Here is a 16,486-nt window from a genome sequence, read left to right on the forward strand (position 1 = left end):
TAGTACCACTAAACAGTAATACTATTTTCTTTGTGGAAGTTATGGCTTTGTTTTAAGGTTCTTATTTTGGCAAGTATTAGATTTTCTGTCTTAAGGAAAGGTACAATTATCTTGAAAAAAGTCACTTCAATTGTATTTCCTTTTTAATACTAGGAGACGTTCTTTACAACAAACAGAAAATATGGAACTTACCTTGATCATTTTATCAAAACATCTCTCCTTCAAATTTTTCCCATCTCATTTATGTGTATTAGTAAGGGGGAAAAAAGCAGCAGATATATTCTTTATTTCTCTCCAAGCACGCATACTGTGGCTCAATAACAATAGCCTTGATAATTCACTGAGGAATCTGACAACTGTTAGGATGTGAGCTCCACATGAGCTGGTATTTTAATTTCCCACTTAAATCTTTTCATTCTTCACACGCAATCCTGTGTTATTGTTTCATGCTTCTTAAAAACAAGTTATTCTGTATGATTGACTGGCTGGTTTACTGCATCTAAGCAACACTAATCCTCCAGTAATTATCATACTTCATAAAATCATCTGAATGTTTTAAAAAAAAGAAAGTTCAACAAATTATTTTTGAAAACTTACTACTATTTTTCACCATTATTGCATTACTCACCCCTTAAAATTTAAGTTTCATCTAGCTACTGAAAGGCTTATCTATATGCCATCATAGCCCTCTGTTTTAACCTGAACATCGTTCTAGGAATCCATAGATTAATATAATGCAACACTGGTCCAGGTAATTCAGTGTTTTCAAACTGTGTGCCACACAACACTGCTTTGCAGGACAGTAAGAGATTTTCATTTGTGGAAAAAAGCATTCAGTCCTCAAAAAGGTTTAGGGAGGCAAAAAGAGATACGCCTTTAGGACTTCTCAAAGCCTTTAATGTACTAATGAAATTGTGAATTTACAAGAGAGGGACATAACATGCAGGATTTCCTAAAATTATTTGACCAAAATTTACTTTCTTCATGACTCACTGTTTCAAACAACAGTAGTTTAGGAAATGAGCTTTAAGTTCTGCTTTAAATTCAAAGATTGCTATCACTTAATTAAGGTGTATGCTGCCTTTGTCTAAATTCCTATAATACTCCTGTCCAAAATATTTCTTTATCCATAACAGAATAAGCAGTTGGCTTTGGAGAAATGACAACATTTCTTAGAAGTATATTACTATCTTAGTATCCCTAATGATGACCAAGATAAATCAAGAAATGTTTATGTTTGTTACACTTTTACATGAAAAGGCAGAGAAATGTGTCATGCATTTTTAGAAATACTCTCGTCAAAATTAATTGAAATAGGAAAAAAATTTACTGCTTTTAAAGAATGTTTGTTTATTTGGAATATTAACTTGTGTAGAATATCTCAATTCCTAATAAGGTGTTTCTGTATACCAAAAAATGCTTTTGAGTACAGCTAAAAAATCTGCATTCACTTATTCAACATTTATTGATTGTTTACCATGTGCCAGAAATAGTGCTAAGCAATGGATTTACAGCAGTGAACAAAAAAGGGCATGATTCTTGTCCTCATGGGCTTGTAGTTTAGCTTTTTTCTTTTATATTGGCCTATATTGTTATGAATACCTATCCAGAATTACTTTATTTTTAAAAATACCTTTGATGTGGTGAAAGTATAGTTTGGCTGGTATTAAAAAACCTCAACCCTGCAACTAATTTGCTATTGAGGGATGGAATGAACCATAAAATACAAGCATACAGTTAACTGGAAACATTTTCCTTGCATATTAGAAGCACATATCATTTATGTCTTACAGTCTTGTGTCTTACAATTATTTTACATTAAAACACTATGAGATCCAATTCTTTTCAGTCAATGGTACTGGGTCAGTTAGATAACCATATGCAAGAAAATTAATCTTTAACCTTACACCCTACACCATACACAAAAATCAATTCTAGATGGATTGTAAACCTAAATGTGAATGACAAAACAATAAAACTTTTAGAAGAAAACATAGGAAAATATCTTCATAATTTCAGGGGTAGGCAAAGACTTCTTAAACAGAACATTAAAAAGAACTAACCATAAAGGGAAAAAATGATAAATTGGATTTCATTAAAATTACGATCTTCATCAAAAGACATCACTAAGAGTGAAAAGACAAGCCACAGGGCAGAAGATACTTGCAATATATATATTTGACAAAGGACTCACATTCAGAATATACAAAGAACTTCTACAAATCAGTAAGGAGACAATCCCAGACAAAAAAATGGCAGAAAACCGGAACAAGTTATTCACAAAAGAGGATATTTAAATGAGTAATAAACATATGAAAAAGAGTTCAATTTTATAAGTCATCAAGGAAATGCAGATTAAAAATCACAATGAGAAACTACCGTCTATCCACTTGGATGACTAAAAAGGAAGAGAGAGATAATATCAAGCGATGACAAGGATGTAGAGCAACAAGAATTCTTCTACACCGCTGGCTGAAATATAAACTAGGACTCTTGCTTTGGAAAACTGCTTGCCAGGATCTATTAAAACTGGGTATATACATACCCCCTGACTTAGCAGTTCCATTCCTAGGTAAATATCGCAACAGAAATGTGTGCATATGTTCACCAAAAGACATGCAAAAGAATGTCATGTTAGCACAATTTGTAGCAGTAAAAACGGAGTCAATTCATACATCCATCAATAGTAGACTGTATAAATTATGGTAAGTTTGTATAATGTCACACTACACAGCAGAGGGAATGAATGAACCAGAACTACATGTAACAACATGAATAAATTTCACAAACATAATATTGAGCAAAAGAAGGCAGAACCAGAAAGTTAATACTGCATGATTTCATGTATACAAGGTTCAAAAACCAGGCTAAATTTATCTGTGGTGTTAGAAGTCATGATAGTCATCATCCTTTGGGAGGGAGAGGGTAATGACTGAAAAGAAGTGAGGTGAGGGGTGGGCATCTCTTTAGAGGTACTTACTGGTCAAGTTCTCTTTCTTGATCTTGTTACAGAGATATATTCTCTTTGTGAAAAATCAGCAATAGTATACTTATGATTTGCCCGAATGTATGTTATACTTTAATAAAACATTTATTTGAAAAGTGCCATGAGATCCAAATATATTTTGCACAAGTCAAATTCTCTCAAATTCTCTACACATGGTTCAGAGGAATGACCATTCCTCTTTTTCCTAGTTTGCCCAAAATAAAATACTTAAAAACAGGATCTAATCCAGGATGGGGAAAGGAAAATTATAAAATAATTTTTAGGGCATAGGATTGTAATAGGAAGAAGAAAATGGTAGACCTGACTCATAATCTAAGCTAGTAAGAACCACATATTTGATTTTTCTCTACAAAGGTATACCTCTCTAAGGCTTTCGATGAAATATTCCCAGATTTCTAACAGGCTCTTTATATGACAACATATCTGATCCCTCACTAGCCTTCTCCTGCGTGCTCTTCAGTTTGCGAATGTGCATACCATAATGCAGTACTTGAGGCAGTCTTAACAGCTCAAAAGCACAGTGGTCTCACCCAAATATCACACTTTCAATTAATGCAGTCTAAGAATTCCTGGCACACTGTTGGTTCATTTGGAAGTTAACTAAAACCACCAGACCTTTTTCACATTATAAATCAGATTTCCTACATCCTATATTTTTAAAAATTTAACTTTAAAAAAAGTTAAGCACAGCACTTAATAGTTTCCTTGCTAAATTTAACTTTGTTGACTTTGGCTTATCATTCAACCCTACTGTTGGCACTGTAATTGTGTCTTAGAAAACAAAGATCGTCTTAGGTAACTCTCCTAGCTTTCTGTATTCTATACAGATGATTTGCATTTCTTCTACATATTTATCCAAGTCATTATTTTAAAAATACGTTGATCTCAAACTGTCAAAGACAGACATCTAGAGGGTGCTGCCAGAGTCTTGACTTAAAGCAGCATTTCCCAAAGTATGTTTCATGTAACATAATCCCAAATAGGGAGGTGTTCTATGACGAGTTTGGGAAATGCTGGGTTACTGCAGAATTTCTCAGTCCTTGGAATTCCAATGCACGTAGTAAGTCTCTAAGAAGGAATTAGTGTATAAAGTGTTTCCCAAAGTTAGCTGACTTGGAACCTTTTATTTTTTCTCTTAAATCTTTTCTCATCTTGAGAAATCACTGTTACTGGAAAGACACTTTGGGAAACACTGCTCTAGGGTGTTATACATTAGAGAACATTCTTTGGGTAAGAGATTGTTTTATTAGTTTCAAACCTACCTAACTGCATGATCATCCAACCTACCTAAACTTCTCCATGTTGTCTAAAAGATAATCAAGATATTGTCAAATGCAGCAATGCTATTGACAATGTTACCAGTCTAACTTATCACAAAGTGAAATAAGATCAAGTAAAGAGGATTTAGTATTAGGTGATTTAGATTTAGTGAGCCATGGATGCTCAATCTACTATGAGAACTATGCTCAATAAGAAGCTAATGAAGGTGAGAGAGACATTTTTAAAGTTTCCTATTAAATTGGCTACATTTTAAAAGTTTTGGTGATTAAAAATTAATCTTTAGTTACATGGAAAATTCAGTTACATGGGACACTTCATTTTCCAGTGATATTTAGTAAACTATTTCTATGTATTAAGAATGAGTTATAAAAAAATTATCACTGAATACTGTATATTATATAGAGTATTATAATAAGAAGTTTAAAATTTTTAAGGTTTTCATACATTGTCAAAAAGAATTTTACATATTCATCTGAAATCCATTTGAAAGATTATATTTAACAAAATGGATGGTCTCTGCAAAAGAAAACAGACACACATAAGTATATTAAAGTCCTTCATTTTGTGACTTAATTTCAGAACTGGGGTTAGGAGAATAACAGGCTTTATTTGTAAGAAAGTTTACACATACAAATAATGTTCAAACAACACATTTAAAACTGACTGAGGCAGTACATTCACATAACGCAGCACCACGACTGCTCCACACTGTCTATCGGGGCAGGAGGCCTTCAGATGTTGTTGGGATAACTGGCTTCCATTAGCAAGCATGTGATTGGCAGGATGATAGAGTCTTTTCACTCACAGGTCAGTTATTTCCTTTTCTTTAGAAGGGGGCAATTCTGATGATCCATCTTTTAGCTACAGTCTCTCATTTAGTCCCAATTCTCTTGCCTTCAGCTTTGATATGGTTCTTACTTTCCTCTTGTATCAGCTCATACTTGTCATCAACTCCTCTATTCAGAACAGCAAATATCAGGAGTTTGACCTCAGGGCAAAGTCTGGGTGGGCAGGTAAAACGTGACCACTGGACCTACTTCCTAATCTTTCATACCCAGCAATTCATGAAGCAGTATCAAATTCAAACTAAAAAACAGAAGCATGACCCCTTATAAGTACTATGAAAAGGGCTCTTTTGCCTTTCTAAGTATACTTGAAAAGAACTGTCAGCCACCCTATTAAGAGAGAAACGGATCACAGACTAGGAAAAAAAGAAAAAGTGCAGAAACCCACTGAAATATAAATAAAAGTGTTAGCACCCTCTTTATGTTTGGTGATATACTACTTCATATAAAAGTGTTAAAATAATATGCTATGAAATATCTTTACGAAGTCAGGAACACAAAAATACTATTGAAACTTTTAGGCATCCGTATTTAAATAATCACTGATATCTGACACAAAAAACTTGTATCACCTCATATGAGACTTTAGTTTTCAAGGCTAACTATTTTTGGCCACTTGCGATACTTAGCATTTCACCACTTAACTGTTTGTAAATTAATCTGAAAAACAAATACAGGTGAAAAATAACTATCCTTACCAAGTTATTAAATCAAGGCCTCTGAAAACATAAAATTCAAGTTTAGTCACAGTGGTCCAGCAGCTAAAGACAAGAATTAGTTGCATCTTCTTGCTTTAGAATGTAAAAGTACAAGAATAGAGTATGATTAAATTTTAACATTAATAATCAGGGAAAATGATTTTAAATCCCCTTTAAAATTAGAAAAATTAACACATAAAAAAGTAGCTTATCAAAATTTTCTGTCCACTAGTCACTTCCACTGCATATTAACTACCATACTTTAAAATTGTTTTATATTAGTCATTTCTACATAAATGTTTTATGTCAACAGTTCTACATGTGTCATAATAGATTCAGAACTCTAAACCTTTCACAATAGATTTTTTTATTCACTTAAGTCTCTTAAAGAAATTACATTGATGAGGAAAGGTCAACGAGGACTTAATGCCTCTAAGTGCACGTATTTGGTGATCCGAACAACGCATATTCTGCATGCACAAAGTCCAGAGAAGTAGCTGGAGATACGGAGTACTCTGTAATAAGCTAAATTTGCCTTAGGATGGAGCTATTGTGATGACAGCTCATTTATGTTCATTTTGCCTTAAGTGCACATATTTGAAAGGTAAATTCAACCAAAAAGACTGGAGATGTTTATCAATAAGTATCCCTTAGTAACAATTCCCTAGTAAGCCAAATGCTGTAAAAAGGCCTTCTTTGCTGTCAAATGATGATTGTCTTTGAAGGAAGAAAGTACCTGGGATCAGAGCTATTGTTATTTTTTTGGTGAGGAAGATTTGGCCCTGAGCTAACATCTATTTCCAATCTTCCTTCTTTGGCTTGAGAGGAAGATTGTACCTGAGCTAACATCCCTGCTGATCTCCCTCTATTTTGTATGTGGGATGCCTCCACAGCATGGCCTGATGAGTGATGTACAGGTCCATGCCCTGGATACGAACCTGTAAACCCTGGGCTGCCGAAGCAGAGCACTCAAACTTAACCACTACGCCACTGGGCTGGCCCAGGAATCAGAGTTTTAATCTGCATTGAACTGACCACCCAGCTGGACAAACCAAGGAACAGAATCTTTACCGAGAGCTTTGTAAATTATGTGGTCCTATTCACAATTCTATAATGAGATAACAAACTAGTTAATACCATACAAATTCATACAAAACTGAGAAAATATCACTTACTAAATTTCAAATTTTCTGTGAACAGATTATTCATACATGAGAGCTATCCTCAAATCACATACACTTTGAACTGGAGAACATATATATGTCCTTGCAACAGGGAAACTTACCCCAGTAAGTGGCCATAACCTAATTGAGTAATGAATATACAACCAAACCTATTTCCAACTTGCTAAAGGACTCAGTTTTCTGTATTAGATCATCTTGTTCAGGGCAACAGGACTGCAACAGAGAGAACTCCTTCCAAAGAAAACAGATCTACCTTTAACAGAAAGAACATCTTCTGGTAAAATGGAATGGAAAAATATCTTCTGGTAAAGTAGAACAAAACTTCTTCATTTCTATTATCTTCCCGAACTTAGTAAGGCTAATCATCTATAGATCTAGGTCATTCATAATAGTGTTCCTTGTTTGGCATGATACACGAGTATCGTTTGCAAACAGAAATAAATATGAATATATTTTATATGTTCAGTGCTTTACAGACATACTTGGGAGACAGGAATGGCTTTTTTGTTTTTTAAAGATTTTATTTTTCTTTTTTCTCCCCCAAACCCCCAGGTACACAGTTGTATATATTGTTAGTTGTGGGTCTTTCTAGTTGTGACATGTGGGATGCTGCCTCAGTGTGGCTTGATGAGTGGTGCCATGTCTGTGCCCAGGATCCGAACCAGTGAAACCCTGGGCCTCTGCAGCGGAGCTCACAAACTTAACCACTCAGCCATGGGGCGGGCCCCAGGAATGGCTTTTTTAGTTTCCTTCTAAACTTGACTTGAAGATACACCACTTATTTCCACATGACTCAATATCTTATTAGTACTGCTAACCAGTTCATGGGTGTTTTGCTTCTCCAAAGGATTTTTAAGTTTCATAAGTATGAAACTATCACTTATATTACTTTTGTGTCTACACAAAAGTTCAACCACCCCCCGCCCCCCCAAATAATCAGTACATAGTAGTTCATAAATACTTATTGAACCTTGGTTTGGAATCAGAGCAAAAACAGCTCAAATCTCAAACATTTACTGACATCAGAGCTCCTTAACTGCTCCATTTGGTCCTGCTCCAAACATCACCGTGACAGAGTCTACTCCTACCAACAGTGGAGTCCTGTCTCCACTCATCTCCATCCCTCAAAGGGGATGGGACCATTAATAGACCAATATTATAGTGGCTTTGTTTAATTCCATCTCCATTTGGTTCTTTTTCCCAAGGGCAGCAGTCACTCCTATTGTCAATTCTAGCACTCCTGAGCCCTCTAACTTGGACCCACCCCTCCTCCACACTCTTGTGCCTCCCAGCTTTATTAAGCTCCTTAATCCTAGGATTAAGAAAGAAAAAGAAAAAGAGGAGGGGGAAAGAGGAAGAAAGGAATAAGAAGAAAAAATATTGGGGAGGTGGAAAAGAGATAATAGGAAGAAAATAAAGAAAATTATAATAGAGATGTTAAAGAGCAGTAAAATGAAGAGAAGAGACTTAAAAATTATTAAATTTGTTACTACACTTAGAGTTATGTGATCAGAAAAGAATTACATACTTGTATAATTACCTTCTTAAAATTAGTTTTATCCTTTTTTCTGGAGGCATACAGAAAATTTATAAAAATAGCATTCTTTACCACTGACAAAATTTTAAGCAAGGGGTTCCTTTCTGGTTGTAATAATTCACATTTAACTTGGGTCCTGACACTAATGTTATACCACAAATTTTCATTTACAACCATGAAATCATTAAGAAATAACTTAAACTTCAAGTGTCATTAAACCAAAGTATCAAGTTATTATTTAGTTATGTGCTTAGCAGGTAATGACTAAGTTAGATATTCAACAATGAGAATTCTCCATGAAGTTGAGACACTGCATGGATACAGGTTCAGAGAGAAGGATTAAATACATAGTTACAAAAGAAGCACTTTTTTAAAGAAAGGTTGTTTCAAGGCAAACAAGCATTCCTGTAGCATTAAAAAAAAAAGGGCAAGAGGTAGAAGGCAATAAATGAGAAGTACATTATTACATCTTACTTGTCTGAGGTCAATGAATGCTAGCTGCAGGGTATCCCCCTGAAATCCTGGCACAGGCTCAGAGCTGGCAAACACTATTAAAAAAAAAGAATAAAAACAAGATTGAAAAATATACAAGGGTTTAACCACTAAATTAATTTCTAGGCATTACAAATGTATTATAATATTTACAAGTAACCATTTCAAATGAAGACTCTTTATAACCTTCAATTTCCACTACTGAGAATGTTCTCCACACCCATTACCACAAATATTTTAATAATTTTAAACTTCTAATCTGCCATTTAATCACTGTAATCCTTAATTACAATAAATTTAGAATGGTTATCCTCCATAAAGTTCAAGAGTAGTAATATACTTCAATCAAGAAAAGTTTTCTGACTCTTTTTAGCCTTAGGTGAATGATTATAGAAGCATTTTGAAACTACACCAATTCCATGGCTGTCAACATATTTCAAAATATCTGCTTTGCTACAGAATATGCTCTATAAAAAATCCTTCTAGCTAACAGCAGTAATAGGCAGGCACGTAAGAAGTTAGCTTTACAAGCAGACAACAGGTAAAATGTTCTAAGTAGAATAAGGAGCATGATGCAGGAATGTTGTTTGCCTTTTAATAACTATTTTCCATAAAAGAATCTAAAAGATATGACAAGATTGAAAAAAATATTTTGAAAGATTATTTGCAACAATTTTTTTGTACTTTAAAAATTTTAATACAGTCATGTGCTGCATAAGGATGTTTCAGTCAATAATGGATTGCATATATGATGGTGGTCCCATAAAATTAGTACTATATAGCCTAGGTGTGTAGCAGACTATACTATCTAGCTTTGTGTAAGTGCACTCTATGATGTTCGCACAATGACGAAATGCCTAACAACACATTTCTCAGAATGCATCCCTGTCTTTATAGGACGCATGACTCTACTAGTAATGTAGCTTGTTAGTAAATTGAAGACAATCCCAATATCAGTTATTTTGAAAACAAAAGACTTCTGGCTCATAAAAAGGACATCATTTTACATGCAAGCCTCCCTGGTAAGAATAAGAATGCCTGCAATCATTCTCTCTCCCCATTAATATCTGCGTTTTCTTAGGGAACATGATACATTTCCCATTTGTGATTTTATCTGAGCCAGTATATTAGAGACCATTTAAATTTTCAGCCTATATAGTTCCTGGGAAAACAAAAATAAATCTTAAGTTCAGTGGACTCTAAGTGCAATAAAGTTTAGAAAGGCTCCAATCAACAATTAAAGACAATAAATATACAAAAGCCTAGCACAGCTTAATTTGTCTGGCATTTTTGGCAAACGAAGAGTTCAAATTAAGTTTTTCTCATCGCTGTTGTTTTTAAGATAATGATAATTTTTGCTTTAAGCATCAAAACATTTTTTTCTTAAGCATTTTTGGATGGAATTTTAAACTGTGTAATAATACCTCCCTTATCTTTTAAGAGTCTCATGCTCTACCGACTGAGCTAGCTGGGTGACATAATCTTTTATTTTTTTGAGTATACTAAATATTATTAAACTTTTCTTAATTCTCTGGATCACCATTAAGAACACTTTTTGTTCTACACAATACAATAAATTCCCAGGGCTGCTATGGTATTAAGAGCTATTTTCTGTACCATTCAATAGCTCGGAGTTCTTGTGTCTGGCTTTCACAACTTTTCTGCTCCTCTCTTGCAGTTTTAACATAAATTCCACTCCCTGCTCTCTCACTCATCTCTTATTACATTATCTTTAATTTTGGGGAGCTGGTCAGTCAGTTAATCAATTACTAGAATTGTGTTTAAAGTAACAGCAAATACAGCCTGAGCAAGGGCCTCTCCCACAAGTAAGGTGAATGGGTTTTATATATGCCTTTGAGTATATGTACCTTTTGAGTATGAGTAATCTTTTGGTTACTCAGAGTTACACCATTTTTTCCCCTTATTTCTTTGTTCTCTACTAGGTGCTATGTAGTCATTGTCATTAGATAGGTGACTGCACTCAACTTTCTCAGGCCCCCTATTTCCAGAAAACTAAGATTTATTGAGCAAATCTAGCCACACTTGTCATTATTTAGTATGGTTTACTCACATCACTGTCTTTTCATACAATAAAAAGTGGCATTCTTCTAGACTGTGGCAACCTCATCACCTTCTACCATATCCTAGACAACTGAGTTGCCTTTCTCTAGTACCATCAGCTCTTAACTGAAAAATAATAAGCACAATTGTAATAGCTATTAAAAGTTTTTTCTTTTTAATTTAAAAAATACTTTTCTTAAGCCCCTCCAGCATACTGTTGGCTTTTTTGGCCATGGTCTCAGGTTATTGTTTCCAAGTAACAGTTAACGGTGAATCCCTAGTGGTCTCCAACCAAAGCTGTAAATATTAGCTCAGCTTCCACCATCACCACATACACATACACACACACACATAAATAAAGATTTCCTATAATGCAGAGAGACTACTTTATATATCAAGCATAAAAATCAGCTCAATTTTAATTATATTGTGATTAATAGCTACTTAATCTCCCAGAATTTTTCTCCACTGAAAATAATGTCATTTTTCTTCTCCCTCAGTTCCTGTTTAAGATGCTATAGTTTAAGCCTCACTGCTTGGAATTAAACCAAAGAGCTTAGTGTCTAAATTATAATAGTATTATAAATTTATATAGCACTTTATAGTTTACAAAGCACTTTCTCACACACCATCTGCTTTGATCATCACAATAACTTATCTTAGTAAACAGGGCATGCAGACGATGGATCATAAAACTTTGTAGCTAGAAGAGAAACCCCCTTTGAAATACCTCCAACAGTCCTCTGAAGGCTCAGTTTAAAACTCACTCAGTTCTTCCTTTTATAGGATAGAAAAATTAAAAGTGAAGTGACTTCCCCAGGATCACATAGCTAATTCAGATCTCCTGACACTGAATCCATTGATCCAGAATCTGATTAAGTATTCAGCCTCTCATCTTTTATTCCATCTCTCACAAGAACCTAACCAATATGGAAATGAAACGCATTAGTTCAGAGCTTTCAGGGCTTTTTACCAAATTTTTTTTAGGGATAGGAGGCTTCACATTTTTTTCCTTTACTTCTTTAAAACTCAAATGCAGTCAATCCTGTCGTCTCTACCTTAGTTCAAGCTACCATTTCTCGCTTGAATTACTAAAACACCCTCCGGTCTCCCTGTTTCTTGTGTGTCACCTGTGCATCCACTTCTCCGAGTGCGATTTCTGTAAGATGTAAGAGTGATTTGTGCTACTTCATAGTTTAACATATTTCCGGTTCCCCTTCACCTTCACAACAAAGCAGAACAAATAAAGTCCTTTATAATCTGGCCTATGTCTCTCTCTCTCTCGTCTCATCTCTTACCACTTTCCTAGAGACAACTTAAACTCTTCCCATACCAAACCACCCACACTTCCTTGCATATGCCACAGTCCCTTTCCACAGTACCTTTGATCTGTCTGCCTGGAGCATCTTTCCTCTTACTTTCCATGGGATAACTCTTACTTATCCTTCCACTCAATCATCACCTTCTGTGGAAGACTTCCATTACCCTTCGGGCTGGGTTAGGTGCCTCCTCTGTGCTCTCACTGCAACTTCCTGTGCACAGCCTAACTATACCATCCTTGTGCTATCTCATAATTGTTTATCTGACTGGGTCTTCCCACCAGACCATACACCCTCTCAGGGTAGGCAATATACTTCCATGTGTACATCCCTATCACCTAGCACAACGCCTGATACATAATGAGTAGTCATGAAAGTTTCTTAAATGAATGAGGAAAACTGAACAAACGAATAAATAAATTCTAAGGGGATGCCATCCAGTCCCGGTAACTGATTATCTAGCTTGTTGATTAGATCAGAACGATGCTGTCCAGCAGAACTTTCTGCAATAGTGGAAATGTTCTATATCTGCACTGAACTAAATCTTTAATTTTATTTAATTTAAATTTAATAGCCACATATGGCTGTTGGGCAGTATAAATCCCATAACATTCTGTGAATATTTAGTGAATTTATTTCAAAATAATTGAGGGTGGGTGAGAATATCCCTAATGTTTTCTTCAACTAAAACTAAATTGTGAGTTCTTCCACAAAACAAGAAACTCGTAGGAAGTAGAGAGAATTTCTTTTAACTTTATATATCCCATGCCTTTCCTGTATACAGGAAACATTCAATAAATGTGCTGAATGAGTGAATAGTAATACAAATAATTCATTTCTACTAATATTGTCTAATGGTCCCAATAATTCTGGAGGTAGATTTCAGCTTTTGAAGTGTTTAAAGAACTGAGGACTAATTTTTGGAATTCCTTTAAATATTGTCTTCAGATTCCTTCTTGGCTCATCCAAATTTCTCACTTTGTATATGATTTGTCATATTTTGGGGTTTCTTTGCTCTCTTCCTTTGGTCATCTTTTTATTATTTTTATTTAATAACACCTACTTCCCCATTATGATATCTTTGTCACTGAGCCATGCCATAACGGGCATTTTTGAAAAACACACATTGATCCTGGTCTTCCAATAAGATTTAAAAATAGTTTTCAAGCTTTCTAAGTTTTTTTTTTTTAAAGAAAGCAAGTCAGAACTTTGGGTTTTTTTCTACTAATGCTTCCAATTTGACCATTTCCTTTTTAAAAACAAAATTACTTCATGATAAATTCATTACCTCTAATTTTCTACTGGAATATGGAATTTAATAATAATAAATTATTCCAAATTTTAAAGTACTCTAAAGAAAGATTAGAGAAGGAGGTGTCTGATCTTACTGGGAAGGTAAAACTGTGCTATATCAGTAAAATGACCAAAAAAAGCTTTCAAATTGGCAATCTATCAAGTTTTAAGAGAATAAAGAATATCTGTAAGCAAAAACACAAGCTAATTGTATATATAACAAAACTCTCCTGTAAGTAGGAAAATAGGGCCCTCCTGCCCTCAGATCTATACACAAATGTACAGGGTTTGGTATGCCAGGGAAAGAAGATCACTAAGAAGTCAGACTGTAAGTATTTATTCTAGCATGAAAATATAAAACCTTCCCTGAAATTAAATTCCGAGGGAATACGTCCTTGAACAACCTTGTCCTAGGCAGACAGTTGTCTTTACCTTAAGGTAGAGAATATGAATTATTTGGAAAACGTCTACACAGGGTAGGAAGAATTGTCAAGGGGTAAGGGGAAGGGAAAGAAAGAGTGTCCATGGAGTCATAAGAGCAAATAGACCAAAAGACTGACAAACAATTGAAAGGGAAGGTGAGGAGGTTAGGCTAAAGTCTCAAGACTACTTGTGGATGACAAGGCAAGGGCATATAAAATGGAATAATTTTGTACCTAAATAGATGACTGAATACATTTACCAATAGTCGGCATATTAAATAGATTTCTTCTAATTCCTTTTCTTACTAGATCTGAAGATTAAAAGTAGCTAATTAGAACTCAACAAAGTATCCTATGTGGACTAGATGTGTGATTACAAGGAATGACTAAGAGCACCATCTAGTGGTTTTTCTGGTAGTGAAGAAGTCATGCCTGGGAGTCAGGGGTCTTTGAGTTAGAATTCTTCGCTCTTAGACTTGTATTCTGTTACATGTGGTTGGCAGCAGTGGGATGCAAGCCTCTAGGACATTTTGATCTTTTCCTCTATATAGCTGCATTTGTAAGGTATTTATACTGGGGCCCAATACATTACAGATGTTTAACACATATAAAATATAAAACAAAAGCACATACACAGATTTAGAACATCAGCTTCATGCCAAGCTGGGCAAACACTCCTCCAACTAACAAGAGATTTCTCTTGAACTTATAATACAAAATCTGTAATAGGATCAAAGGTTCAATGCAGCTTTCTGACAGGCTACATTTGCAATTCCAAATGGATACCTTTCTGATTGCTCCAATCACGTAGTTATAGTAGTATTACGGTTATGGCAAAGTTAACCAAAAGTATCCACTTCATTCATACATAGACCCTACCTAATATTCTCAATCTATGCAACTTTTTTTCTAAATTGGGTCTGCTTCTTACACTTTCTCACAGTACCATATACTTTTCTTTTACAGAATTTAACAACTTACAATCATATTTATTACTGCAGTTATTTACTGATTGCCTCCCCACTGGCCTTAAACCTCAACAGGGATAGAACCTTTTCTGTTTTGTCCATCACTGTGTCCCCTCAATGCCAAGCACATAGTAGACATGAAGAAATTAATTAATGTATGACTCCAAAGCCCCACACTCTTCTTTGCCTTAAATTTTAGTGCCTCTGAATCTTGGAACCAGGATGTATCTTGGATACTTTCAATTCCAAATCTCATATTTTACAGTAAAATTGAGGCCTCTCTATTGCTGAATGGCTTGTCCAAAGCCACTTGCACAAAATACAGGCAGAGCTCAGGACTGGAACCATGGTCTCAACTTCCTGTCCTGTGCTCAGACCACCTTAAGATTGATTTGAAAGTACTTTAAAAAAATGTCCCATATAAGTTCATAGATTCTACATTCCTGAACTCAGACATTTTATCAAGACCTAGTATGGATTAAAAAAGAACAACAGAAAAAGATCCCAAAAAATGACCAAAAGGCAAGGGAAAATCATCCCCTAAGAAAACATTAAAAAACAAACTACGACTGTTTAGCTCAGAACAGATAAAATTAAAGGGTCATTTAAATACAGTCATCATATATGTGAAGAATTTTTATAAATGATCAGTTGTGTTTATATTAAGAAGTTAAATGATCTGGAGTTAAAATACAGCAGTATTGGTTGGCCTTAACTTTTTGACAACAAAGGTAGAACTCTGGAAGAGACAAACGTAGATTATAGAGACTTCCTAATTTGTTAATTTGTTCATTTATTCAACAAATATGCTATGAGCACAGCATTCTGCAGGGTGCCTACAATTATAAATTCTATGTTGAACTTAATTTAACTATTTATCCTGGATAGTTAAACCTCTTCTCTCTCTTCCCTGCCCCTTCCTCTCTCCTTTTCTCCCTCTTCACACCACCTCACATACCCTCCCCTGCCCCCAACCATGGGATGCATTCTCAGGTCTCTTCCACTGTGTGAATCTCTGATTCTAATCGCCTTAATCATATCAAATTTACTCATTCACTAATTTTATGTATTCCTTCCTCCAAAATGTCTGGAATCCATCCTCTTCTCTCCATTCTCAGCGCCAAAAGTCAAGCTCTTTTTATGCTTCGCATGAAAAGTTCAATAGTCTTTCAACAGGTTTTCCTACTTGCAGTATCTCCCTCATTTCAGTTCAATTTCCATATGACACAGAGTTAACTTTCTATAACATACATTTCATCATGTCACGGTCCTGACTAAAACCTTATTAAATAAAGTCCAAACATTCAGGAGTCTAACTTTTTTTCAGCCATATCTGTCAATATTTTCATCTTACATCTTGTAGTATAGCCACACAAGAC

General features: G+C 34.8%; 1 protein-coding gene across 11 annotated transcripts in view; it reads right to left on the bottom strand.

Annotated features, from left to right (window-relative positions):
* EXOC6 (exocyst complex component 6) overlaps window positions 1-16,486 on the bottom strand; it is a 200,034-nt gene that overhangs the window by 21,352 nt on the left and 162,196 nt on the right. For 10 of the 11 annotated variants that reach the window (XM_044754055.2, XM_044754047.2, XM_044754067.2 and 7 more), the window contains one exon: window positions 9,027-9,100. In XM_044754055.2, coding sequence (XP_044609990.1) covers window positions 9,027-9,100 — 74 coding nt within the window. Of the gene's footprint in view, window positions 1-5,205; window positions 5,375-9,026; window positions 9,101-16,486 lie in introns of those variants that run through there. The other variant, XM_044754086.2, reaches the window with a different exon arrangement.

This window comes from Equus asinus, chromosome 2 (genome assembly GCF_041296235.1).
Source record: "Equus asinus isolate D_3611 breed Donkey chromosome 2, EquAss-T2T_v2, whole genome shotgun sequence".
NCBI lineage: Eukaryota > Metazoa > Chordata > Mammalia > Perissodactyla > Equidae > Equus > Equus asinus.